General features: G+C 41.9%; 1 protein-coding gene across 1 annotated transcript in view; it reads left to right on the forward strand.

The window, feature by feature from the left end:
* The first annotated feature begins 5,483 nt into the window (after nt 1-5,483).
* UBE2R2 (ubiquitin conjugating enzyme E2 R2) overlaps nt 5,484-27,978 on the forward strand; it is a 109,215-nt gene continuing 86,720 nt past the window's right edge. The window contains exon 1 of the mRNA XM_045882545.3: nt 5,484-6,120. Within this exon, the coding sequence (XP_045738501.1) occupies nt 5,944-6,120 (177 nt within the window). The 5' untranslated portion in view covers nt 5,484-5,943. The remainder of the gene's footprint in view (nt 6,121-27,978) is intronic.

A 27,978-nucleotide genomic window follows, 5' to 3' on the forward strand; every position in this document is an offset into this window, starting at 1 on the left:
TAGCATAATGCTCTCAGTGTTCATCAATATTGTCACAAATGGCAGGATTTCCTTCTTTATGGCTAAAGAATGTTTTGATTGTTAAGGAAGGTTTCCTGGAGGAGATGGGTTTGTGCTAAGTCTTGAAGCATAATTTGAGTTTGAATTGACTGAGAAGAAGCAGCTCTGTTGAAGTCTGATTAAGCACTGAGGAAGATCAGAGAGCCGAGAGATAAGTCAACCACTCATTCCACACTGGATGACACTTAAGAAATGGCAAGCACTGTGTTCAGTGTCAAAGATAAAGAGATAAATAAGACATGATGATCACAAGCCAGAAACCTGGAATTATGTACTTGCCCTCACATTTTACAGGTTGGTCCCTCTATTCAATTTCTTTTTTTAATCCAGCTTTGACCTTTATTCAAGAGACCAGATGGGTTGCCCCAGGATCCGGTTGCCAGCCCTGAGGCCAAGCAAGGCTGGAAACCCACATCTGGCCCTGCTCTGCCCTGAGCTGCAGCCTCAGCCCCCAGGATCCTGCTTGCCACCACCTCAGGTGCAGGAGGAGGGAGCCCTCGGAGAATTGGATGTTACTATTGATTCATTTAAAAAAAGAAAAATACAAAACCAACCAAACAAACTCACTCTATTGATTTGGGACTTTTTCTTAAACAAACAAACAAACAAAGAAAAATACACTAGGACTCTGTGTTCTTCATGACAGGTGGGCCTGGGGGAAGGGCAGCATGGACCCCCCCCCCCCCCCACACACAGCCGCATAATTTCTGTATAATCCACCATCTGGGGCAGAGGGTGGGCACATGGAGGCCCTTGGCCCCGGTATTCATTCTTTTTTTTTTTTTTTTTAAGATTTTATTTATTTATCTCGACAGAGAGACAGAGAGAGAGGGAACACAAGCAGGAGGAGTGGGAGAGGGAGAAGCAGGCTTCCCATTGAGCAGAGAGCCCAATGTGGGGCTCAATCCTGGGACCCTGGGATCATGACCTGAGCCGAAGGCAGACGCTTAACTGACTGAGCCACCCAGGTGCTCCCCCCCGCCCCCCGCCTTTTCCTTTAAATGCAACTTCAAAGAGGTTTATTCTGCCTTTGTCCTGTCTCCATTTAAAATTTGCATTTACCCCTGGCTCATCTGGTTGCTCAGTTGGTAGAGCTGGGGACTCTTGATCTTGGGGGTTGTGAGTTTGAGCTGACATTGGGTGTAGTGATTACTTAAAAATAAAATCTCGGGGCGCCTGGGTGGCTCAGTTGGTTAAGCGACTGCCTTCGGCTCAGGTCATGATCCCGGAGTCCCTGGATGGAGTCCCGCATCGGGCTCCCTGCTCGGCAGGGAGTCTGCTTCTCCCTCTGACCCTCCCCCCTCTCATGTGCTCTCTCTCTCATTCTCTCTCTCTGAAATAAATAAATTTAAAAAAAAATCTTAAAATAAAAAAAAAAATCTTAATGGACACCTGGGTAGCTCAGCTGGTTAAGTATCCAACTCCTGATTTTGGCTCAGGTCATGATCTCAGGGTTGTGAGATCAAGCCCTGCGATGGGCTCCATGCTGGGCATGGAGCCTGCTCTCTCCCTCTGCCCCCCCCCAAATAAATAAATAAAATAAAATCTTTTTTAAAAAACTGCATTCACCCCAACATTTTCAGTTTTAGGCCCTACTTTAATCACCTCCATTAGTATTCACCAAAACTTGCAATGATATTATTTATCTAGTAGTTACTTGTTTTTGTGTGATTCAGTCTCAGCCACTAGGATGTAAGCTCCACGAGGGCATGACTAAATCATTTCCATCTCATTCACTACTGTATCCTTGGCATTTAGCATAGGGCCTGTCACATAGCAGGCACTCAATAAATATTTGTTGAATGAATGAATGGCTCTTTCTTAAGAGCACCTCAGAGTCTGGGAGAAAGATGTAAACAAATAATTGCAGTATAGCATTGGAGATGATATGATATGCACGGATTGCTATGGGCATGTTAGATTAGGAATATTACAGTACTTTGGTGAAGAGCAGTCATGCTTAAGTGGGATGGCCAAGATTGAACTCCAGGTTCTAACGTTTACCCACTGGGTGACATTGGTAACTTTCTTAACCTTTCTAAATCTTATTATACTCAGGAAAACAGATGTTCTAGTATGGATGTCATGCATTTTTTGACAATTAAACAGGATACTGCTTGTAAAGGGCCTGTCACATACTGATGCACAGCAAATGTTAGCTATTATTATTAAAGAAAGATTGTGGCTCCTTAAGAGCACTAGTTGACTTACACGTGTTAACATACAGAGAATGAAAAAAAAATGTTGGTCCCCTAAAAGGAGTCATTCTAGAAGGTCAGAATTAACCTCTCTAAAACAAACACTCCTATCTTTCATTTATCTTTCAAGATTTCCATATCTTTTCTCTTTGGAAGAAAGAATCAATTCTTCAGAAGAGCTCTGGTTGAGGGGCGCCTGGGTGGCTCAGTTGGTTAAACATCTGCCTCAGGGTTCTGGGATCGAGCCCCACGTCGGGCTTCCTTGCTCTGAGGGGAGACTGCTTCTCCCTCTCCCTCTGCCCCTCCCCCTGCTGTGTGCTCTCTCTCTCTCTCTCTCATATAAATAAAAATCTTAAAAAAAAAAAAAAAAAAAAGCCCTGGTTGAAGAGTACCAGGTGATGCGGTAGACTGAGGGTAAGTGGCCTGTTTTCTTTACCACCAGAGGGCACCAATCAGTCAAGTCATTTTACCTGTCATTTTACCTTTCCCACGCTATGGGAAAGCTGTAGGAAGCTGTTTCTGCCATTCATTCTTCTGACAAATATATATATGGTTTTTTTTTAAAGATTTTTTTAAATTTTTATTTATTTGAGACAGAGAGAATGAGAGAGAGAGAGAGAGCACATGAGAGGGGGGAGGGTCAGAGGCAGAAGCAGGCTCCCTGCCGAGCAGGGAGCCCGATGCGGGACTCGATCCAGGGACTCCAGGATCATGACCTGAGCCGAAGGCAGTCGCTTAACCAACTGAGCCACCCAGGCGCCCCATCTGACAAATATATTTTGAGTACCTACAACGTGCCAAACATCATGGTAGCTTGTATATAAAAAAGAAGCTTGTATAAACAAGACCTGTCATCCTTATGAATTTATAATCTTGAGCACCTACTGTGTGTCTGAGAGGTTCTATTAGACATGGGGGTGGAGGGTGGGGTTCAATTTGTTGTTGTTGTTACTGATTGTTTTCCTGCTCTTGGCTGTAAGCCTATGAGAATAATTACTTAGTGTCTACTTTGTGTCAGTGTGCTGGTTGCCCTGGATCCAGGCATGAATAAGACACAGTTGCAACCTACTGATAAACAATGTCTTACCTGCTAGGATAAAAAGGCATGAGACAAATTCTAGACTTCCTCTGACCTGAGAATGGAGAACCTTAGTACACACCTCGTTATCACACTAGGCTATGAGCCCTCTAGACAGATATATGTTTATTAGCCATCTACCTTAGGGCCATGGTCATTGCAGATATTTACTATGAATTTATGAGTTTATTTAAACTCAGCTAGCAGCTTCTGGTCTGGTTGTCAGGTGTATGTTACAGTGGGTTAGGCTAGGGATCTACCATCTTCTGGGGAAGGGTGGGACTGTGATGAGTTACTGAGGGTGAAATGCTTTGAAGATGAACTTTCTGCCTATTTGTCTACTCACATCCTTGTTATTAAGGTGTCAACATCGTCTCCCACGTTTCCAGGTCAGCAATCTTCTTGTCCCTAAATTGAATGGTAGAGGAAGGGAAGTCAGAATGGTTGAGGGGGTGGTAGCCAGAATACAGCTATGCCTTAAATTTTTTTTTCTTTAAAGTTTCTATTTATGGATCATTTACCATGTGCTAGTCATTGTGTCAAATGCTGTATATAGATGATCTCATTTAATATTTACAATAGTTTAAATTAGGTGTAATTAACCCTTTATTACAGAAGCTGATGAATAAGGAATGGATAATGTAAATGGTGGAGCCAGGGTTGGAACTTAGGATCTTTTTGATCTCAAAATTCTAAATGTGTGGAACTCTCATAGTATCCTGACTTTTCTAGGAAACGTTTCAGCAGTTACCACAGGACATGCCTTTCCAAGAGAACAGGTTATTCTAAATCATGAAGATTTAAGACTGTCTCCTCATCTCACTTCAGTTATGATTATCTTTTTTCTTTTTTAAGATTTTATTTATTTATTTGACAGAGAGAGACACAGCGAGAGAGGGAACACAAGCAGGGGGAGTGGGAGAGGGAGAAGCAGGCTTCCCGCGGAGCAGGGAGCCCGATGTGGGACTCGATCCCAGGACCCTGGGATCAGGACCTGAGCTGAAGGCAGACGCTTAATGACTGAGCCACCCAGGCGCCCCAGTTATGATTATTTTAAAAGTCCCTCAGTTCCAGGTCGGACCTTCAAGCTGAAAAGGATCTATAGGGAGTCAAAGTTCAACCATAGTATTTTTTTTTTCTTTAAAGATTTTATTAAGTAATTTCTACACACAGGGTAGGGCTTGAACTCACAACTCCGAGATCAAGGGTCGCGTGCTCATGCACTGAGCCAGCCAGGTGCCCCGATAGTACTTCATTTTACAAGTAACTGAGGGATAGCCAGAGCACTTGCCCCAAATCACAGGGAAGGGCCAGGAACCCAGGTTTATTTAGTCTGCGTTTCTACTTCCCTCTTTATTTCCCACAACTTCCTCTTTGTAGTTAAGAAGAGAAGCAGAAGCTGGTCTATCTGCCTTCCCCATTTCTTGGGTGGGAATCTTCTCCCCCACCCCACCCCTGTGGGTGACACACTGCCAAGGACACACGGGCTTGAGGGCCCTGCACAAAATATGTCGGGACACTTGTTCCCACGATAAGACTCATAAACTCAGCATATTCTTGTCAAGCACCTACTGAGTGCAGGGACGGCGGACTTTGTGTCACGGGGAGGGGCCTGTAGAGGACCAGGGCTCGACGGAGGATGGCTGTGGAAGCTTGTGGACACCCACACATCGGGAGAGGAAGGGAAGGCGCTGACAGCTCTAGGACCAGTAGTCCCTTCCCGGGAGCTCCCAAGGAACCGCGGCGTTCAGCCGCACAACCGTCATTTTGGGGCCAAGGGCATCCCTTGTGGCTGCCCTCGGACCCCACAGCAGCTTGGCCCTTTAAGGGCGGGGGACACGCGTCGGCGTCACAAAGCGCCGCCACCGCGCCGGGTGGCGGAAAGGAGGCGGGGAAGTGAGAGGAGGAGGGCGGGGGAGGGAGGGGCGTGCGCACGCGCGTCTGGCCGCCCGCCTCCGAGAGCCGCCCTCCCTCCCGGCGCGCGCCCCTCCTCCCTCTCTCCCTCCCTTCTTCTTCTTGGCTCCGTCGCTCCCGCGGCGCGAGGCGCTCTCGCTCTTCTCCTCCTCCTCCGTCGTCGCCCCTCCCCCCGCGCAGCCGCCGCCGCCGCCGCCGCCGCCGCCGCCGCGAGACCCCCGCGCGCCGCGCGCCCCCCGCCCTCCCGCCCCGCGCGCCCTTCGGCCCCGGCAGCCCCTGAGGAGAACGAGAGGGCGAGCGAGCGCGGCGCTCCCGGGCCGGCTCGGCCCCCTCCCCTCATCATCGCCGGCCCTTCGCCGCCCTCCTCCGCTTCCACCCCCTCTCCCCCCCCCCGTCAAGTTGAGGCCCCCTCCGGGGGGGGGAGGCCCGGGACCGGGAGCGAATTCCCCTAACTCCCTCAGCCCCTCCCCCCACCTGGCCCGAGTGTGAGGAAAAGGGCCCGGCCCGCGTCGTGTGTGGAGGAGGACCCGGGCTGGCCCACGGGCCGTCTGGGGCCTGGTCCGGCCCGCCGGGTGTGTGAAGACAGAGGCCCGGTGCGGCCCGGCGGAGGGCGAGCGGAGGGGAGGGGCCTCGTCCGGCCCGGCCGGTGCGAGAGGACTGGGGCTCCGGCCCGGCGCCGCCGCCGCCGCCGCGATGGCCCAGCAGCAGATGACCAGCTCGCAGAAAGCCCTGATGCTCGAGCTGAAATCCCTGCAGGAGGAGCCGGTGGAGGGCTTCCGGATCACCCTGGTGGATGAGTCCGACCTCTACAACTGGGAGGTTGCCATCTTCGGACCCCCCAACACCCTCTACGAAGGCGGCTACTTCAAGGTACCCCTACCCCCTCCCAGGCCAGGCTTCCCCAGGCGGAGGCCTCCGCTCCCCGCCGCTTGCGGGGCCAGGAGTGTGAGCGCGAGTGTGTAGAGGGGGCTCCTCACTCGGCAGCCCCCTCCCCCCATCCGTGGAAGCAGGAAGGCCTTGCTCACCAAGTGCCTTTTCTTTGTCATGGGGGCGGGGGCTGGAGGCCAGACTGCACCGGGAAATAGGAAAGCCTCTCTGGCTAGGGTAGTGGCTACCGGCGGAGGAGGGCTGTCTTTGTTTTGTTTCCCCCAGCTGAGGGTGTGTGGGAAGAAAGGTGGTCTTTCCTTTCTCGTCTTCCCATCAGAACCATCCCCGCGCCGGCTGGAACTGCCCCAGAGGGCAGAGTGACCTGCACTTAGTGGATTGGATATTTCTTTTTTGGGGGGTGAGGGTGGGGGAAGGGTATTAGCCTGTCATTCCAGAGGCTGCCTAGTGACCTGACACTTTTGAGGATTTGATGGGCTTCTTTGCGTGGTGGTGGTTCCAACTTCGCATTCCGGTGGGCGGTAGTGAATAGGACCCTAGGAGTGGTAAACAAGGGTGCCTGCGTTTCCTTGCCTTTCTCCACTTGAGGGAACGCTAATTTAGCCCCCTTTCTGTTCTCACTCTGTTTACTTCAGTGGTATTTCAAAATGCCCTTTGTCCTCACCCTGCCACCAACTTTACTGGCTTTCCCCCCCCCTACATGTAGAAATATCTGCAGACAGTGGAACATGTTATGTAGGGAGATTGATAGTTTCCCACTTCAGGGAGACGGGAGTGAAACGTTTTACTCAGGTTAGCTCTAGCAAATGGGGTGGTCTTACAGATGAAAAGTATCATCTGAGGTGAGAGGGTTTTGAACAGTGATATCATTCTTGAATCCAGTGGTTTTCTTTTTTTTACTCCCATTTCTTTTTTTAAATTTTAAGATAATTTGGCGATATTGAGAGTTTGTTTTTGTTTTTATTTTACCATTTTTGTAGGGACGAATCATAGATTGAAGGTGCAGTGTTTTAAATGGTGGAGGCGGAGACAGGAAATTAGTGCAAGGGAATCCATTTAATTTTATTTCCAAAAGTAAGTAAAATAGAGCAGTGAGTCAATCTTAGTTTGTTTTGAAGGGAGGGGCTATCTTGGCATAAGTTTTAAATGAGTATCTTAGTCATGTAGTTATGATGTACACTTTTAGAACTACCCAGTTTTGTTTTTCTATCTTTCTAAAGGTAGAACCTTCAGTGTCAGCTTTGAAATTGGGTCAACTTTGTAGAAAATGTGAAGAATTGACAGGGGGATGTTTAATATTTATGCCTGTGGTAGTCAGTGAATGCCTAGTAAAAGCACATTTTTAGGATATTGTGTAAGAGCAGTTCTCTTACCAACTATATGCTTAATCTCTTGTGGTCACCATACACTATACCTTTTAGATGCAGATATTAACGTACAAGTTATTAGTGACAAATTGGAGAAAGTATTCCTGTGTCTACTGGCTAACTTTAGTGACTTAAAGTTTAATTTCCATAAAATGTCATTGTTTGGGACAATTGAGAGTCAACGTGAATGGGTACTAATTAGAATAATCTCCACTTCAGTGTTTTAAAAAAAGCTATGTGAAAGGAAATAATGGGTTGCAAATTGTAGTATTTTTGCTTAAGTAGCAGGAAAAGGACTGGAGAATCCTCTCAGTTTGAAATAGGTAGTATGGGAAGAGGATTCTCTACAGTGGCAAACATTGATTTCAGTTAAATGCTTTGTAATTTCAGTCCTACTAAGAAAGAATGGTTGAATTTCATTGTATATGTTAGATTTCTTAATCTTTTTACCTTTATTTTATCTTTTAAAGATTTTATTTATTTGAGAGAGAGCGTGAGCACGAGCATGAGCGGTGGGGAGGGGAAGAGAGAGGGAGAAGCAGACTCCCCGCTGAGCAGGAGACCAGCGCAGGGCTCAATCCCAGGACCCTGAGATCATGACCAAAGGCAGATGCGTAACCAACTAAGCCGCCCAGGCACCCCAATATTTCTGCCTTTAATTATGACATTTAAAAATGTATGAAAATTCTTAGGTTTTATGTTTTAGTATTGTGTGAGAATTCTGTCAATTTTGTTTTATTCCTTATATGGCCTTTTATCCCAAAAGTCTTTTGTTGGAAAAAGGCAAATTTGTGGTCATGAGCAGTTAACACTGGTGATAAGTCTAAAGCCATTGTTTTTTATTTCACTGCTTTTGTCATAAAACAAGGCTTTTAGTGTGTTCCACTACAGCTGCAGTTAAAAGTTGGCACAGACCTTTTTCTACCACTATTCTCCCATATCAAATGGTAGTTCTTGAACATTTAGTATAATTTATTTTCAAGTTAAATTCTTTTCTCTATTTTACATAATAGTTTCTGAAGGCAGTGGGACCGCCAGTCATTCTTTACATTTTTCATAATGTTACTCCTTTACTTTTACATATTAATAGGCTTCTTATTGATCTTTTTCACCATGAAATAGTTGGCTCTAGTCTAACTATGGCATCTGTTGTGGTAGAGACTGGTGAGACTTGTATTTCACAAATTTTTTTCGATTCATCTTTTTTTTAAATATCTCAAAAAAAAAATATCTCGAGTTGTGTGTTTCTTAGCTCTCGGGTTTCGGGGTGGCATGTATGATGGGTAAAGGTAGTTTCTTGTGCCTGTTTTTCTGGATGTTATACAATCTTTTTGTCCAGTTTTTTGATCTCTTAGACTTAGGGAGTGAACGTCTTTGCTGCTTCTACTTTTTCCTCTAGGGGTCAATCATTACAAAACACAAAGTAGGAGACGGCTTGGAACAGGGAATGCCTCTGAACTTAATTTTGCTACTGTGGGGCAAGTTGGAATTTTATGATGTTATTGGATGAATAAATTGTCGATCAAGTGAGCAGTTAATGATGACTTAATAAGTCCACCCCATTCATTTAAAAAGCACTGTCTTTTGGGCGCCTGGGTGGCTCAGTTGGTTAAGCGACTGCCTTCGGCTCAGGTCATGATCCTGGAGTCCCTGGATCGAGTCCCGCATTGGGCTCCCTGCTCGGCAGGGAGCCTGCTTCTGCCTCTGACCCTCCCCCCTCTCATGTGCTCTCTCTCTCTCATTCTCTCTGTCTCAAATAAATAAATAAAATCTTTAAAAAAAAAAAAAAAAAGCACTGTCTTTTCAAACAACTCCTGCTAGTGATCATAACTTAGTATGGTGCTTTGGTATAGAACTCCTTGGAGCACCTGCATTATTTATCTGAAACCATGGTGACAAGTGAGTCTAGAGATCAGAAAGTGAGTGTGTCCAGGGGTGCCTGGCTGTCACAGTAGTTGGTAGAGCATGTGACGCTTGATCTTAGGGTTGTGAGTTCGAGGCCCATGTTGGGTGGAGAGATTACTTAAAAAAAAAAAAAGTGTCTGTTGCATGATGTTCATAACAGTTCAAATGATACAGAAAACTTAAAATATTGCAGTTAACTTTTCATAGTTTTGATTTTATTCAGTAATCTGGTGAGAGTGAAATAAGGTTTTTCCATTTTTAGAAAACTTCAAACTGATAATTTAGAAAAGTATTTGTTATATACTAAAAGTTTTCCTTAATTGAAGCTTCTTTATCAGACTTAACAGTTTGATTTATATTAAAGAAACTCTTGAAAAAAAAGAAACTCGAATCGTTTTTAAAAATAATGGATGTATTATTTTCATTTGTTCTAGAATAAATGAATCTATTTTCTGCCCCCCTGCCCCCCCCCCCCCCCAAAAAAACCAACCATAACCCTACCAAACTTAACCTTTGGGCCTGGCAATAGCATACTCCATTTTGTGACTCTGATTCTTAAGATATAGTTGAAACAATTATTTTAAGAAAGTGATTCTTAGTCTTTTTGTTATATGGATCCTTTTTTTTTTTTTTTTTAAAGATTTTATTTATTTGACAGAGAGAGAGATAGCAAGAGCAGGAACACAAGCAGGGGAAGCGGGAGAGGGAGAAGCAGGCTTCCTGCCGAGCAGGGAGCCCGATGTGGGACTCGATCCCAGGACCCTGGGATCATGACCTGAGCTGAAGGCAGATGCTTAACGACTGAGCCACCCAGGTACCCTATATGGATCCTTCTGAGAAACAATTTTCTCTGGGAAAACATACAAACTAGTTTGTATACATTTTCAGAGGGTTAACCAACGGTTAAGAATTCCTGTTTTAAAGGATTTGGATAGGCAACTTAACTTTAAAATTATGAAAGTAGTGCTTTTTTTTTTTTTAACAATTGTATAATGATTCTTTCTGTCAATTAAAGCTATCTTATTTCTTAATTTTTCCTCAGTCACTTTGAGAATACCTCTTAGAGCTTTTAGCTGTAATCTTTTCTGGAAGCTGAACTTGTCTTGAGTGCTGAGTGAACTAAGGCAACACTGTAAATGGAAACATAGTTAATGTCCAGTGGTTTGGGGCACTACTGTAAATGCAGTTTTAGTGTTCCCCACTGTGCCCCCCCATGGCAAAATTATAGCACCTCAGTGTTTATAGAATATTCTTTTTTTTTTTTTAAGACTTTATTTATTTGACAGAGAAAGACAGTGAGAGAGGGAACACAAGCAGGGGGAGTGGGAGAGGGAGAAGCTTCCCGCGAAGGAGGGAGCCTGTTGGGGACTCGACCCCAGGACCCTGAGATCATGACCTGAGCTCAAGGCAGACGCTTAATGACTGAGCCACCCAGGCGCCCCTATGGAATATTCTTTTACCCTATTAAGTTGATTCCAGATGCTTTTTTTTTTTAAGTTTTTAGCTTGTTGGAAATTGGGATGTGTTTTAAAATTTCCATCAACCAGGTGACACTTGAGACCTAGTTGTGAGAGAACCTTCCATTGAAATCTTCTAATGAAATTTTTTTGAATGCCAGCATCGGTGTCTTAAATTTGATAAAATATTGTTTCTTTTTGAATGAAAGATTTGAGCCCTAGTTAGTACTTTGTTTGCAGCATGTTGATTCCTGTTTTTCAGAGATTTGTGTTAGTAATATTTATGGAGTACTCATCATAGGCAAAGCACTGTATGAAGAATAGCTGTGATAAGGGAAAGTATAGGACATTGGTAACCATACAGCTTTTATGAATGATCTTTTTTTTAAAGATTTTATTTATTTATTTGAGAGAGAGAGAAAGCATGAGGTGGGGAGGGTCAGAGGGAGAAGCAGACTCCTCGCTGAGCAAGGAGCCCGATGTGGGACTCGATCCTGGGACTCCAGGATCATGACCTGAGCCGAAGGCATTCGCTTAACCAACTGAGCCACCCAGGCGCCCCTTATGAATGATCTTTAAAATCTTTGTGCAGACTTTACAGAAATGTGAGGTGTGTTATATACGCAATTGTAAATGGTAATTTAAATCAAAGCTTTAAAGTTTTTTTTTAAGATTTTATCTATTTGAGAGAGAGCGAGCGCGCTCGAACGTGCTAGAGCACACGCCCCAAAGCTTTAAAGTTTGAGCATTTGTCAACATAACTACAATCTGTCATGATAAAACCTTCTACTTCATCTTTGCAACTTAGCATTACTGATCCTAGTTTAAGGTTCCAGAGAACCTGTCTTGTTGGAGACAAGTGAAATAAAGGAGGCCATCTAACAAATTGGGCCACCTCTGCTAATCCAGTTATGGGGAAATAATAGTGAGGAAGAGTTAGAAATTCATGGCTTAGGACTACAGAACTCCACCTTGCTTGAAAGGTCATATTTAAAAGATCTAATTCTTTTGGGGCACCTGGGTGGCCCAGTCAGTTAAGTGTCTGCCTTCAGCTCAGGTCATGATCCCAGGGTCCTGGGATTGAGCCCTATGTTGGGCTCTCTGCTCAGCGGGGAGCCTGCTTCTCCCTCTCCCTCTGCCCCTCTCCCCTGTTCGTGCGCGCTCTCTCTCTCTCTGACAAATAAATAAAATAAAAATAAATAAAATTTTACTTAAGTTTAAAGGCCACAAGGGTAGTTCTCTATTCCTCCAAATTATGGGTCGAGATTGTTATGATGACTTCAGTTTATAGCTTAAATTCACTGGAAAAAAATGGATTTTTTTGTTCGTTTTTGGACTACTTAGAGAATGATAAATCCTATTGCAGAAAGATTTTTTTCTTTTTAATTGGCAAATAGGTTTAATAATTTCTCAGTACTTCAAGCAGGGAGTGGGTTGGTGCTCGTGTTGAGAAATAGAAGTCTCAGAAAACTAGTTTTGGAATTAGAAATGAATACATCTCTCATAGAAATGACAGTGGGAGGATGATGGGGGGGTGTAAATTTCTTAATGCAATATTGGTTTATGCTTTTAAAATAATAATGCCTTAATACTTTTCCAAGTAAATTTAAGCATCATAGGAAACTTGAGTAGTTTAAAGTTAACGCTTTTTTTGTTGTTGTTCTTTCAGCTGAGTCTGTTAAGTGGTATTCCTTGCCTCTGTTATAGCATCTTTAGATCAGTGCCACAGTTTTAATCTATTCTGTGTCTGGATTTCCAAATTTCATAATGTATTATTTATCTGTTTTGCTGTATTTGCTGCATGGGCAGCTGATGTTTAATTTGAGGGATAAATCCTATGGAATAATTTGGATTATGTGGCTCACCTAGTAACATACATAGTAATTCGGATTATAAGTATTGAACGATTACTATCTTGTTGAAGATAACCATGGTCCCATTTATAAGATAATATTAAGAACTGGCAAAGTTACAGCACTTGGGGCAATATGTAATAATCTTTTGTAGAAACAGAATAACAACTTAGAAGTAAGATTTTTTTAAAGATTTCATTTATTTATTTGAGAGAGGGAGAGAGCATGAGCGGGGGAGGGACAGAGGGAGAGGAAGAGGGAGAAGCAGACTCCTGTCTTGAGCGGGAAGCCAGACAGCAGGGCTCAATCCCAGGACCCTGAGACCAAGTTGAAGTCAGATGCCTAACTGAGCCATCTAGGTGCCCGTAGAAATAAGGTTTTTTTTTTTTTTTTTTTTTTAATTTTCAATTAACGTATAGTAGTACATCATTAGTTTTTGATGGAAGATTTTTTTAAAAGATTTTATTCATTTTTGTGTGTGAGAGAGAGAGAACTAGCACAAGTGGCGGTGGGTGGGGGGGGGGGGACAGAAGGAAGTAGACTCCCTGCTGAGCAGGGAGGCTGATGTGGGACCTGATCCCAGGACCCTGGGATCATGACCTGAGCCGAAGGCAGATGCTTAACTGACTGAGCCACCCAGGCATCCCTGAAAGAAGATTTTTTTTTTTTTTTTAAAGATTTTATTTATTTATTTGACAGAGAGACACAGCGAGAGGGAACACAAGCAGGGGGAGCAGCAGAGGGAGAAGCAGGCTCCCCACCGAGCAGGGAGCCCGATGCGGGGCTCGATCCCAGGACCCCGGGACCATGACCCGAGCCGAAGGTAGATGCCTAACAACTGAGCCACCCAGGCACCCCTGAAAGAAGATTTTTAAGTTTACTTATAATCACACCTGGTATATATAATAAGACAAAAAAAGTTTTGTTATTCAAAACAATATCCTTCATATAATTTGAAAATTTTCTTTTGAAATTGTTGGCAGAGGCACAGGTAAAAGTAGTGGTACTTCATTTTCACGTCATTTTAAATTATATTTATTTATTTTTTAAACATTTTATTTGTCAGAGAGAGAGCGAGCGAGCACACAAGCAGGGGGAGCAGCAGGCAGAGGGAGAAGCAGGCTCCCCTCTGAGCAGGGAGCCCAATGCTGGACTTGATCGCAGGACCTGGGGATCATGACCTGAGCCGAAGGCAGACGCTTAACTGACTGAGCCATCCAGGCATCCCACACATGTTATTTTTTTTTTTTTTTTAAGATTTATTTATTTTTATAACACAGAGGCAGAGGGAGAGGGAGTCTTAAGTAGACTCTGCGGAGTGTGGAGCCTGACTCTATCTCACCACCCTGAGATCACGACTTGAGCTGAAATCAAGAGCCAGAGACTTAACTGACTGTGCCACCCAGGCATCCCTATATTCACAGGTCATTTTTGATTGAAAAATAATACTACTCAGATTATTATTTTTTGCCTTATTTACTGAGTTGAATCAGAGTCAGTTTTGAATATTAAATGAAACAAAACAAAGTCCACACTAAAGAAGGAAAGATTTGCCACTAATAAGAACATTAAGAAGTTGTACAATAGGCTCTGAAGGCAGTTCTCAAAAAAAAGAATTCTGAATTGTTTTGAGCAACGTGGGTGTAGCACTGTTCTAGTGGGGGTATAGCTAGCCTTCTGAGGTATTTGCTCTGAAGGGGGCAAAGCTCATTTGAATTCTGGTAGTTGGATTAGGAAAAAAAAAACCACAGAAAAAAAACACTTCTTACTTAAGGCCCATCTTGATCTTAATCACCCAGCTGCTTTTTCCCCCATTGGATAAACAGGAATAATGATGTATTCAAGCTGTTAAGGACTAAGCCCTGTGGAAAAACTTTGTGCTAATGTTTAAAAAAAAAAAAATAACTGTCCTCAAGGTTCCCTGAGTTTTTTGGAATTTGTTAATCATATTTCAACTTTTATTCTGAATAAGAATGACAAAATTTGCTAGACAAAGAGTGAAATGTCTTATTGAAGATAAGGAAATTATGTAGAATTTAGATTTAAGATTTAAAGAATCTTGTGTTAGGGGCACCTGGGTGGCTCAGTTGGTTAAGCGACTGCCTTTGGCTCAGGTCATGATCCTGGAGTCTCTGGATCGAGTCCCGCATCGGGCTCCCTGCTCGGTAGGGAGCCTGCTTCTCCCTCTGACCCTCCCCCCTCTCATGTGCTCTCTCTCTCATTCTCTCTCTGTCAAATAAATAAATAAAATCTTAAAAAAAAAATAAAGAATCTTGTGTTAAAAGGGCTTTAGGGACACCTGGTTGAGTGTCCAACTCTTGGTTTTGGCTCGGGTCATGATCTCAGGGTCCTGGAATCAACCCTGCGTCGGGCTCCACACTCAGGTAGTCTGCTTGTCTCCTCTCTCTGCCCCTCTCCTGGCTCGTGCTCTCTCTAAAATAAATAAATCTTACCATGAGAGACTGTGGACTCTGAGAAACAAACTGAGGGTTCTAGAGGGGAGGGGTATGGGGGGATGGGTTAGCCTAGTGATGGGTATTAAAGAGGGCATGTATTGAATGGAGCACTGCGTGTTATACACAGTGAATCATGGAACACTACATCAAAAACTAATGATGTAATGTATGGTGATTAACATAACAATAAAATTTAAAAAATAAATCTTTTTTAAAAAGGGGGGGCTTTTTTTTATATTGCATCAGTCACACAGCAAGTTTCACTCTTTTTTTTTTTTTTTTTTAAGATTTTGTTTATTTATTTGACAGAGACACAGTGAGGGGGGAACACAAGCAGGGGGAGTGGGAGAGGGAGAAGCCGGCTTCCCACCGAGCAGGGAGCCCGATGTGGGGCTCGATCTCAGGATCCTGGGATCATGAAAAGGCAGGGGGGGGGGCTTTAAAATGAGGAGAACACTTCCTGAGTTTTAAATTTTTTATTTTTTAAAGATTTTTATTTATTTATCTGACAGAGAGAGACACAGCAAGAGAGGGAACACAAACAGGGGGAGTGGGAGAGGGAGAAGCAGGCTTCCCGCAGAGCAGGGAGCCCGATGCGGGGCTTGATCCCAGGACCCCGGGATCATGACCTGAGCCGAAGGCAGACGCTTAGCGACTGAGCCACCCAGGCACCCCACTTCCTGAGTTTGTTTTTTTTTTTTAAAGATTTTATTTATTTACTTGAGAGAGAGAATGAGAGAGAGCACGTGAGAGGGGGGAGGGTCAGAGGGAGAAGCAGACTCCCTGCTGAGCAGGGAGCCCGATGTGGGACTCGATCCCGGGACTCCAGGATCATGACCTGAGCCGGAGGCAGTCGCTTAACCAACTGAGCCACCCAGGCGCCCCACTTCCTGAGTTTTTAATTAAATCTCCACTTTATGTAACTTTTTTCTGAAGATTTTTTATTGGTAAAGTACAGAATAAGTTACGTACAGAGAGGTTCCTTGAATTAAAAATGGTGCTGGGGCATCTGGGTGGCTCACTCTTTAAGCATCTGCCTTCGGCTCAGGTCATGATCCCAGGGTCCTGGGATCGAGCCTGGCATTGAGCTCCCTGCTCAGCGGGAAGCCTGCTTCTCCCTCTCCCACTCCCCCTGCTTGTGTTCCCTCTCTCGCTGTCTATATCTGTCAAATAAATAAATAAAATCTTTAAATGATGCTAGTAAGTGGCAAAACTGGAAAAGTTACTTGGGGATGTATAAGTATTGTATTAAGGAAATCAGTTTTTTTCTGTTGTGGCCAAATCTAGTAGTGTGTGAGTCTAAATGCTCTTAGATTATGAGCTTGTTAAGAAACACCGCTGGGTCTTTGAATTTCCTTCGCATTTGGCAGAGGACCAAAAAGAGTAAGTGCTTATTTTGGGGGGAGTCACATCCTTTGAGAATGACATCCCCCTCCCTCCTAATTCTGCATGCAATTTCAAGGAATTACTGATACCTGATTTTTTTCGATAGACTTAGGTGGTCCACTCCTAGTCTAGGACATGTGGTAGACTAAAGTGGCTAAATATTTGGACTGTGTAGTTATTCTAGTTGTGCTTTACGCTTTGGGAAGAAATTGCAGTTTATTTGGTTTTGACATTTTATAGTTGCTTGGTTGTCTGAATTAGATCTCATGTTCTTGATGACCAAAGTTTTAGCTAAAAATTAAGATTGAAATCTTGGTTATATACTAATATAGCAAATTACGATCTTTGTATAGGGTTCCTCTTGTAATTTAAATTCTATAAAACTGGGGCGCCTGGGTGGCTCAGTCTGTTAAGTGTCTGCCTTCATCTCAGGTCCTGATCCCATGGTCCTGGGATCCAGCTGCACACCCCTGTTCAGTGGGGTGTCTGCTGCTCCCTCTCCCTGTGCCCCCTCCCTACCCACCCCCCCGCTTGTGTGTGTGCCAGCCCGCCTGCCACTTGCTTGCTTGCGTTCTCTCTCAAATAAATAAATAAATAAAATCTTTTTTTTTTTTTTAAAGATTTTATTTATTTATTTGAGACAGAGAGAATGACAGAGACAGAGAGCACATGAGAGGAGGGAGGGTCAGAGGGCGAAGCAGGCTCCCTGCCGAGCAGGGAGCCCGATGCGGGACTCGATCCCGGGACTCCAGGATCATGACCTGAGCCGAAGGCAGTCGCTTAACCAACTGAGCCACCCAGGCGCCCAATAAATAAAATCTTAAAAAAATAAATACTATGAAAGTTATTTAGAAGAGGTTAAGAATTTTAGAGCAGTGATGGTAAGAGACATTACCCAAACCTGCCAACCATAACAACCTGGACCTCTATAGTCCCATGGAGATAAAGATGCCATAACCCACTTGGAAAATTTAATGAGATAAAACAAAACAAGTAACCTAGTTCTGTTTTAGCCTGCTTTTCAGAATATCAGAAGACATCTTTTAAAACTAGAAATACATTTTATTTTATTTTTTATTTTATTTTCAGTTAGCCACTGTATAGTACATCATTAGTTTTTGATATAGTGTTCAGTGATTCATTAGTTGCATATAACACCCAGTACTCACAACACGTGCCTTCTTTAATACCCATCACCCTGTTACCCCACCCCCCTCCCCTCTGAAACCCTCAGTTTCCCTGTTTTAGAATTTCTTATAAAGTGGAGGATTTTAAAGTAGTGACTGTAAATGTTAGGAATATTTTAATGAGGTTCTTGATACATTAAAAAATCAGAATAATTAGAAAAGCACATTTTTAAAGCTGTATTTTTGCTTTGATAATATTCTGTGTGCATATATTTTGTTAAAGAATAATTTTGGTGAAGTATAGCCAAATGTGCATATATTTTTTCTCCCACCCCATATATATAAAGTGTCCTAAATAAAATATTAACTACATCTTGCCTATACTGTTTACATATATACCTTGAGTGAATTAATTATTAACAAGGTAGAGTAGGGAGGGAACTTTTAAAGTAGGTTAAATTTCTGTGTGAATTATTATAAACAAGCTCCCCTGGGTTATTGTTTGAGCTACCAAATATGTCTTGAAGTGTACATCTGTAATGAGGCCTATTAGACATTTCTACTAGTCTGGCCCTTTTTAAAGTATGTCCTATTTATACTAAAGATTTAAACACTAAACTGGGTTCTACCTTTTTTCATAAGCCTCTTCTATATTCACTCTCCTGGATATTGGACAGTATCTACCCAGTCACACAAGCCTAGAAGCTGGAAATAAGATGATTTCTGCTTCCTCTTTCCACATATCCAATTAATTTTAGTACCTCATGTCTCTGCTATTTAGCCCCTCCTCTTCATTCCTACTGCTACCATGTAAGTTTATACTCAGTTGTCACTCACTTGGACTGTGACAATAGCCTCTTTACTGTCTTATACCCCTCCAGTCAGTGATGCTACCAGAGTAACATTTCTAAAGCTCTAATCTGACTTGTCTCCACCAAAGGAAAAAAAAAAAAAAAAAAGGAAAGAAAGAAAGAAGCTATCTGTTCATCTTTCACAGAACTAGGTAAAAATTTCTTTGTGTGGCATATAAGGCCCTTCATGATCTGGTTCTTGCTTACTTTTCCAACTGTATTTCCAGTTCTTGCCCCATAGGTAATTTTTCACAGTGCCATTGCCTAAGTTGTTACCTGCCTGGAATGCCCTTTTCAACTTTTCTCCTGCTCTCTTTTAGTCTGGGGAACTCCAGCTTATATTTTAAAACCCAATTCACTGTGAATGACTTCCTGAAAACTGCTCAGGTTCACCCCTGTAACCTATACTCTTCCTAATTAGATTGTTTTAAGGGTAAAGCCTGACACCCTGTCCTTTCATCCCTAAATACTGGTGTCCCCAAAAGATAAGAACTCTTTTTAAAAATATAATTGGGGGCGCCTGGGTGGCTCAGTCGGTTAAGCGGCTGCCTTCGGCTCAGGTCATGATCCCTGGGTCCTGGGATCGAGCCCCGCGTCTGACTCCCTGCTCAGTGGAGAGCCTGGTTCTCCCTCTCTCTCTGCCTACCTCTCTGCCAACTTGTGCTTTCTCTCTCTCTGTCAAATAAATAAATAAAATCTTTATATATATATAATTGCACTATTATTATTATTTTTAATAGGCTACACAACCCAGCATGGAGCCCAGTGTGGGGCTTGAACTCACGACCCTGAGATCAAGCCCTGAGCTTCAAGTCAGACGCTTAACTGACTGAGCCACCAAGGCACACTGCATTATTCTTTTTTTTTTTTTTTTTAAGGATTTTATTTATTTGGCAGATACAGACACAGCGAGAGAGGGATCACAAGCAGGGGGAGCGGGAGAGGGAGAAGGAGGCTTCCCCCAATGTAGGGCTCAATCCCAGGACCCTGGGATCATCACCTGAGCTGAAGGCAGACACTTAATGAGTGAGCCACCCAGGTACCCCCACACTGCATTATTCTTACACTTAATAAACAGTAATTCCTGCACCTGAAGCTAAGGTAACATTGTCAAATATACTCAAATTAAAGAAAATTCCTTAATATTATCTAATATTCAGATTGTCCCAGTTGTCTCATAGATAAACCTCTAAGTTAATTTGAATCAGGATCCAAAATAAAATCCACAATTGCATCTGGTTGATATGCCTCTTAAGACTTTCTTAATTGATAATTTTTCTTTTCTTTTCGGGAGGGGGAGGGAAGGCCAGAGAGTAGAGGGAGAGAGAATCTTAAGCAGGCTCCATACTCTTTGCGGAACCTGATGCAGGGCTTCGTCTCACAACTCTGATATCATGACCTGAGCCAAAATCAAGAGTTGGACATTTAGCCAACTGAGCAACCAAGGCACCCCTCCTCTTCTTTTTTCTTTAAATAACAGCTTTATTGAGATATGATTCACATGCCATATAATTCACTTAAATATACAATTCAGTGTTTTTTAGTATATCCACAGTTTTACAACCATCGTGACAATTTTAGAACATTTTCTTCACCCAAAAAAATCCCATACCCATTAGCAGTCACTCCCCATTTCTCTCCAAGCTCTAGGCAACCAGTCTGCTTTTTTGACTATATATTTGCCTATTCTGTAAATGTACAGGTTTATATTTTATATAAATGGAGTCATATAACATACGGTCTTCTGTGAGTGGCTTTTTTAACTTAGCATAACATTTTCAAAGTTCCTGTGTTGTAGCATGTATCATAATACTTCATTCCTTTTCATTGTTAAGTAATGTTCCGGTGTATGAACATTTGAGTTGTTTTCTACTATTTGGCTATTAAAAATAATGCCGATATGACCATTTGTGTACAAATATCAGTGTGGACCTATGTTTTCATTTCTCTTGGATATTTACCTAGGAATAGAATTATTGGGTCATGTGAGAACTCCGTGTACCATGTGAGGAACTGAGACTGTTTTCCAAAGTGGCTGCACCTTTTAACATTCCTACCAGCAGTGCCTGTCAGAGTTCTGTTTTCTCTACATCTTCACCAACACTTTCTTTTTTTTTTTAAAACTTTATTTGTTGCCAATTGAATGTATTTAACTCTGAACTGCTGTCTTCAGTTTTAAGGAATTCACTATTGGACTGGTGATAATTATATTTTATTATAAACTGAAGGATGTTATTGTAATACTAAGAGTAATGGAAGTTTACTATGTTTCTAACACTGGGGGGTCACCAGACATAATCCTGGAGCACTCTAGCCCCGTATTTAGCTAGCTGCATATTTTTTCTGCATTATTTCTTTGCTTTAATTCATAAAACTTCCCATACAGGATCTAGTGGAACTAAATTTAGGTTAGTAGATTTGATGGAAAAAAATACTAAATTCCTTGGAGTGAAATCTGTCATGCAGGTATTATACTGGAATTTCATAACATTAACGATGTAATGAGGGACATTTAGTAAGGGCATTAAGTTATTGTTTTTCTAGGAAAAAATTCAAGCAGCATGAAAGTTTTTCTCTCCCTGAAAATCACTTAACTGTTTGACATTTAATCCTCCAGAAAATACTCTGTGCATATACAAACATATCTATGTATTTTAAACTATAAATATAGTTATACTTAGGGGCGTCTGGGTGGCTCAGTCAGTTAAGCGTCTGACTCTTGACTTCGGCTCAGATCATGATCTCAGGGTTGGGGGATCCAACCCTGAGTTGGACTCCCTAGTTCGCAGGGAGTCTGCTGGAGTTTCTCTCCCTCTGCCCCTCCCCGTGCTTGCACATTCTCTGTCTCTCTCTCTAAAATAAATCTTTAAAAAAAGGGGCACCCGGGTGGCTTAGTCGGTTAAGCGTCTGCCTTCGGCTTGGGTCATGATCCCAGGGTCCTGGGATTGAGCCCCACATCAGGCTCCATGCTCAGCGGGGAGCCTGCTTCTCCCTCTCCCTCTGCCTGCCTTCCTGCCTACTTGTGATCTGTCAAATAAATAAATAAAATCTTAAAAAAAAAATAAAAAATTAAAAAAATGTGATTATACTTAGAAGCATTTTTCTGCATCTTGCTTTTAAACTTAATAGTTTATTTTGGAGATCTTTCCATTATCAATATTTATGGATTGTCTCAGTATTTGTAACTATTGCACAATATTCCAGTTAAAGATATACTTTATTCTGGGCGCCTGGGTGGCTCAGTTGGTTAAGCGACTGCCTTCGGCTCAGGTCATGATCCTGGAGTCCCTGGATCGAGTCCCGCATCGGGCTCCCTGCTCGGCGGGGAGTCTGCTTCTCCCTCTGACCCTCCCCCCTCTCATGTGCTTGCTCTCTCTCATTCTCTCTGTCTCAAATAAATAAATAAAATCTTAAAAAAAAAAAAAGATATACTTTATTCCCCAATTGATGGACAGTTATTTTTAGTTTTTTACCTTTTTAAAATAAGATTTTAAACTTTTTTTTTTGTGTGTGAGTATAGTGACAGAAGTTTATTAAGTGAAGATACAGAAAAAGCTCTCAAGAGTGAGAGGGGTCCCGACAGGGTTGCCAAGAGGGCCTTAGGGTTGGTCTTTTATAGAAAGCTAACAAGGGAACTTAAATCCTTTCAACATTTCTATTGATAACACCTTCAGTGGCTTATTTCCTTTTTAGGAGCTGGTTAATTTTTGTTGGTCACAGGTAATTATCATAAAGACATCCACACCACACGCCTAGGGCAGGGTAGTCCAATTTGTCCGCTTATCTCTGGTTTCCCCACACCTCCACATTTTTGGGATTTCTGTGAGCCTGATCCTTACCCCCTATCTATCTCTCCCTACGTAGTGCCCCCCCCCCCCCCGTCCCTTACTCATTCCTCCCCCTGGAATAGTAACCCTAACTGAATTAGGGAATGGGACAATGACTGCTCTGCAGAAATGGGGCGGCGGGCTGTGTGGCAGTTAGAATCTACCTAGGGGTCAGTCCAGGGGCTTGTGGGATGGCTCCAGGGGGTCATGATAGGCAGCAAATGGTACATGCATCAGCACATGCAAAAGGATGAACAGGAAAGGGGAACCCTCTTACACTGTTGGACAACTTTTTTTTTTTTTTTTTAAGATTTTATTTACTTATTTGGGGGAGCAGCAGGCAGAGGGAGAGGGAGAAGCAGACTCCCCACTGATCAAGGAACCTGACATGGGGCCTGATCCCAGGACTCTGGGATCATGACCTGAGCTGAAGGCAGATGCTTAACTGACTGAGTCACCCAGGTGCCCCTAACTTTTTACTCTTTTTTTTTTTTTTAAGATTTTATTTATTTGACAGAAAGAGACACAGCAAGAGAGAGAACACAAGCAGGGGGAGTGGGAGAGGGAGAAGCAGGCTTCCCGTGGAGCAGGGAGCCTGATGGGAGGCTCGATCCCAGTACCCTGGGATCATGACCTGAGCTGAAGGCAGACGCTTAACGACTGAGCCACCCAGGCACCCCTCTGACTTTTTACTTTTACAATCAAAGCTTAAAGGCACATTTTTACATATCTTTATATTTTTGTAAGTAGATTTGCTGTATTAAAGGAGAGAAATGTATTTATTTTATTTATTTATTTATTTTATTTTATTTTTTTAAAAAAATTTTATTTATTTATTCATGAGAGACAGAGAGAAACAGAGGGAGAAGCAGGCTCCCAAGGAGCGGGAAGCCCGATGCGGGACTCGATCCCAGGACCCCGGGACCATGACCTGAGCCAAAGGCAGACGCTTAACCATCTGAGCCACCCAGGCGCCCAGGAGAGAAATGTATTTAAATTTTACTAGAAAGTCGAATTATCCTTCAGAAATACTAATTTTTATTACATAATGTATATGGGTATTATCAAACTATAAAATTGGCAGTTCTGATAAATCAGCTTTAATGATGGTTGTTTCTCTTAACTGTGAATGAAATTTAGCTTTCATGTCATTGGCCATTTGTATATGTAAGTTATCTATACTTGTCCTTTGCCTATTTTTCTTTAGGTTTTGTTTTTGTTTGTTTTAAACAGGATAAAGGCTGTTTGCATAAAGAAGGTCATCATTTGTCAGATGTGTTCCTTGTTGCAAATACCTTTCCCCATGTGTCATTTATGGATGATGTAATTTAAAATATCGTGCTTACAGTTCTGCCCAAGTTAAACATGAAGATAAGCATGGAGAAAATTGTGTTTGTCACTGTCATGACAGTAGGATAGAAGAGTTCGTAGGGTTTAGAGTAGGCTCTCTTAAAACATTGTCATGTGGATGATTCATATCAAACTTGATACAAATAAAGTAAAGGCTGATTTAAGAGTTACCTGTGTATTTTACTATGAAAATGGTAATAACACCTTTTAAAAGATAAAATGTAAAAAAATTAAAATGTTAATCCCCCTTTTACGTTTATTGTGGAAAGCTTTAGAAGTTCCTGAACCTATGAAGAAGTCACTTGTAATGATGCTACTTAAAAATACCCCCCCTTTTTTTTTAAAAGTAAACTCTGCCCAATGTGGGGCTTGAACTCACGACCCCCAAGATCAACTGAGCCAGCCAGGCATCCCTAGAAATAATAACTTTTCATATATTTTTTCTGAATATGCCATTGTTCATTTAAAAATTAAATACTGCATATTCATTTTTTTAAACTTAATATATTTAGAACATTTTCCCAACTATTCATTATTTGACCTTTTCTCTTTTATTGGACCTGGAGATTTATTTTGCTTTCTAAACAATGCTATGTTGTATACATTTTTATATCTATATTTGTATGTTTTTCACATAAGTTTCTGGTACTGAGTATATTGGGTCAAAAGTTATGAATATCTCCATAATACATGTAGAGAAGATACTTTGAACTGTTATTCTTTTTTTAAAGATTTTATTTATTTAATTTATTTGAGAGAAGAGAGAGAGAGAGAGAGAGAGAACATGGAGGGGGAGGGGCAGAGGGAGAGGGAGAAGCAGACTTCTCGCTGTCAAGGGAGCCTGACACATGGGACTCGATCCTGGTGATTATGACCCAAGCTGAGGGCAGACGCTTAACTGGCTGAGCCACTCTGGCTCCCCTTGAACTGGTTTTGACAAGATAAGGTGCTATAGTAAAAATGCCAGTTTTCTGGAGGGCTAAGAAACCATTAAAGAGTTGGCTACTATGGCTTGGTTTTAAATAATTATATGTGGAAAATTAAAGGAATTAGAGTAGCCAAAGCAATTTTTTTTTTTTTTTTTAAAGATTTTACTTAGTGTGTGAGTAGGGTGAGGGGCAGAGGGAGAGAATCTCAAGCTGACTTCCCACTGAGCACGGAGCCTGTCGCAGGACTGTATCTTACGACCCAGGAGATCATGACCTGAGCGGAAACCAAGAGTCGGAAGCTCAGCCGACTGAGCCACCCAGATGCTGCAGCCAAAACAATTTTGAAAAAGAATAGCAAAGTTAGAAGATTCACAATACCCAATTTTAAGGTGCAATATAAAGTATATAAAGTAATGCTAATCAAGACAGTGTGGTATATTGAACTAAAGGAACAGAATACAGAACCCAGAAATAGATCTACACAAGATGTAGTCAACTGATTTTTTTGACAAAGGTACAAACATAATTCACTGGAGAAAGGACAGTCTTTTCAACATATGGTGTTGCAAAAATTGCTCATCTGTATGTTAAGAAGTGAGGCTCAACCTAAACGTGTCGTATGCAAGAATTAACTCAAAGTGGATCATAAACCTAAATGTAAATCATAAAGCAGTAAAACCCTTGGAAGAAGGCATTGGAAAAAGTCTTCTTGACCTTGAGTTTGGCAAAGAGGTCTTAGATACAGCACCAAAGGTGCATGAACCCTGAAAGAAATAATTGATGAGTAAGGTATGGTGACTAACATAACATAATAAAATTTAAAAAAAAATTGATGAAGTGAACTTCATCAAAAATTTAAAACTACTTTCTGTCAAGTACACAGATAAGAGAATGAAAAGACAAGCCATGAACTAGGAGAATATATTTGTACATCACATATCTGAGAAAGGAATCAGAATGTTCTGGGGAGGGACCTGGGAATCTAGTGGGTATTTCCAGGTGATTCTGATTCCTGATTCTGGTTCTTATTCGTGATATTCGGTATGATTCTGTTTTGCTTTATTTTATGAGTAGAATGCCTTTATGTTCCAAAGATACATATAAATTTTTTATTAGTCAAAAAAGGGGTACTTTAAAATTTATTTTTATGTTTATGTGCTTCTCTACCACGAAATACCATCTTCCCATGCAACCATGACACAAATACACCTGTGAAATTATAACCAGAGTTTTTCTTTAAGCTTTGGAATTTTTATGTTAATAGCTTGTATAATTTTACTCTTAAGGATTTTTGCATATGATGGGTTTTTTTTGTTGTTTTTTGTTTGGTTTGGTATATGATGATTTTAGTTCAGACGAGGAAAATAGTTTGTCATTTTTATTCAGACAAGGGAATTACTTCATAACATATCTAATGTATTTGAGGCAATAATAAATTTACTTAGTAAATGAGAAACTAGTTTAAAAAGTTGGCTAAATTGAATATTTTAGCTTCTTATGTAATGCTTTACAAACATTTAGAGAAGGATTTGGGGCCTACGTAAATCATCATTATTTTTTTCTCATATAATTAGAACTATCAGTATTAACTTCAGAAACATGGAGTACATTTAAAGTTTGTCATTTTTATTTATGTATATTTTTGGTTACCAGTACTGAATGCTTACTATGATCAGGTACTGTTGTAGGTGTTGAGGATATAATGAACAAAACACTTGACTCATGGTGCTTATGTTCTAGTTGGGGAGATAGACAATGAACAAAAAAATATATGGCATCTTAGAAAGTGGTAAGTGCTAAGGAGAAAAGAGTGAAATAGAGTTTGAAGTTGGGAAGAGGGTATTAAAAATTTTTTTGTGTATGACATTTTAGATATTTATTTATTTTTTAAAGATTTTATTTATTTATTTGACAGAGACAGCGAGAGAGGGAACACAAGCAGGCGGAGCAGGAGAGGGAGAAGCAGGCCTCCCGCTGAGCAGGGAGCCCAATGCGGGGCTCGATCCCAGGACCCCGGGATCATGACCTGAGCCGAAGGCAGATGCTTAACAACTGAGCCACCCAGGCGCCCCAATATTTATTTATTTTTAAAAGATTTTATTTATTTGCCAGAGAGAGAGACAGCGCGAGAGAGGGAACACAAGCAGGGGGAGTGGGAGAGGGAGAAGCAGGCTTCCCGTGGAACAGGGAGCCTGAAGCGGGGCTTGATCCCAGGACCCCAGGATCATGACCTTAGCCAAAGGCAGATGCCTAATGACTGAGCCACCCAGGCACCCCTGCTTTTTTTTAATTAAAAAAAAAATTATTTATTTTTTAAGATTTTATTTATTTATTTGACAGGGAGAGACACAGTGAGAGAAGGAACACACGCAGGGGGAGTGGGAGAGGGAGAAGCAGGCTTTCCACTGAGCAGAGAGCCCAACGCGGGGCTCGATCCCAGGACCCTGGGATCACAACCTGAGCCGAAGGCAGACACTTAACGACTGAGCCACCCAGGTGCCCCCAAAATTATTTATTTTTAAAATTGTGATAAATATATATAACATAGAATTTCCCATTTTAATCTTGAAAAAAAATTTTTTAAGTAGGTTCCATGCCCAACATGGGGCTCGAAGTCACAACCCTGAGATCAAGAGTTGTATGCTCTACTAACTGAGCTAGCCAGACACCCTCTACCATTTTAACCATGTTTAAGTGTTAATTTAGTACTTAATACCATTAATTTTTGTACTTTAAAAGCTGTCCGGGCGCCTGGGTGGCTCAGTCGGTTAAGTGTCTGACTCTTGTTTTGGCTCAGATGATGATCTCGGGGTGTGGGATCCAGCCCTGCATTGGGCTCTCAGTGTGGAGTCTGCTTGAGATTTTCTCTCTGTCCATTCCTCCCCTGCCTATGCTCGCTCGCTCTCTCATACATAAATAAATAAAATTAAAAAATAGAGATTAAATGTTTAATTCAGGGTTCCCTGGATGGCTCAGTCGGTTAGGTGTCCAACTCTTGATCTCAGTTCAGTTCTTGATCTCAGAGTTGCGAGTTCAAGCTCTGCATTGGGCTCCATGCTGGGTGTGGAGCCTACTTAAAAAAAAAAGTAAATAAAGTGTTTCAGTGGTTTGTTTTATATTTAGAGTAGTGTAACCATTAATTACTACAATCAATTTTAGCAGATTTTCTTCACCTCCCAAGAAAACCTCTTAACCATTAGCAATCACACCGTTTCCCCTCAGCCTCTTCAATCCTAAACAATCACTAGTCTGCTTGTCTATACAGATTTATCTGTTCTGAACATTTCATATAAATGGAATTATACAGTATATAGTAGGTGATCTGTTGTGATTTA

The sequence above is a fragment of the Mirounga angustirostris genome, unplaced genomic scaffold (assembly GCF_029215605.1).
Source record: "Mirounga angustirostris isolate CCGP_5_RB_7025 unplaced genomic scaffold, mMirAng1.0.hap1 SCAF_15, whole genome shotgun sequence".
NCBI lineage: Eukaryota > Metazoa > Chordata > Mammalia > Carnivora > Phocidae > Mirounga > Mirounga angustirostris.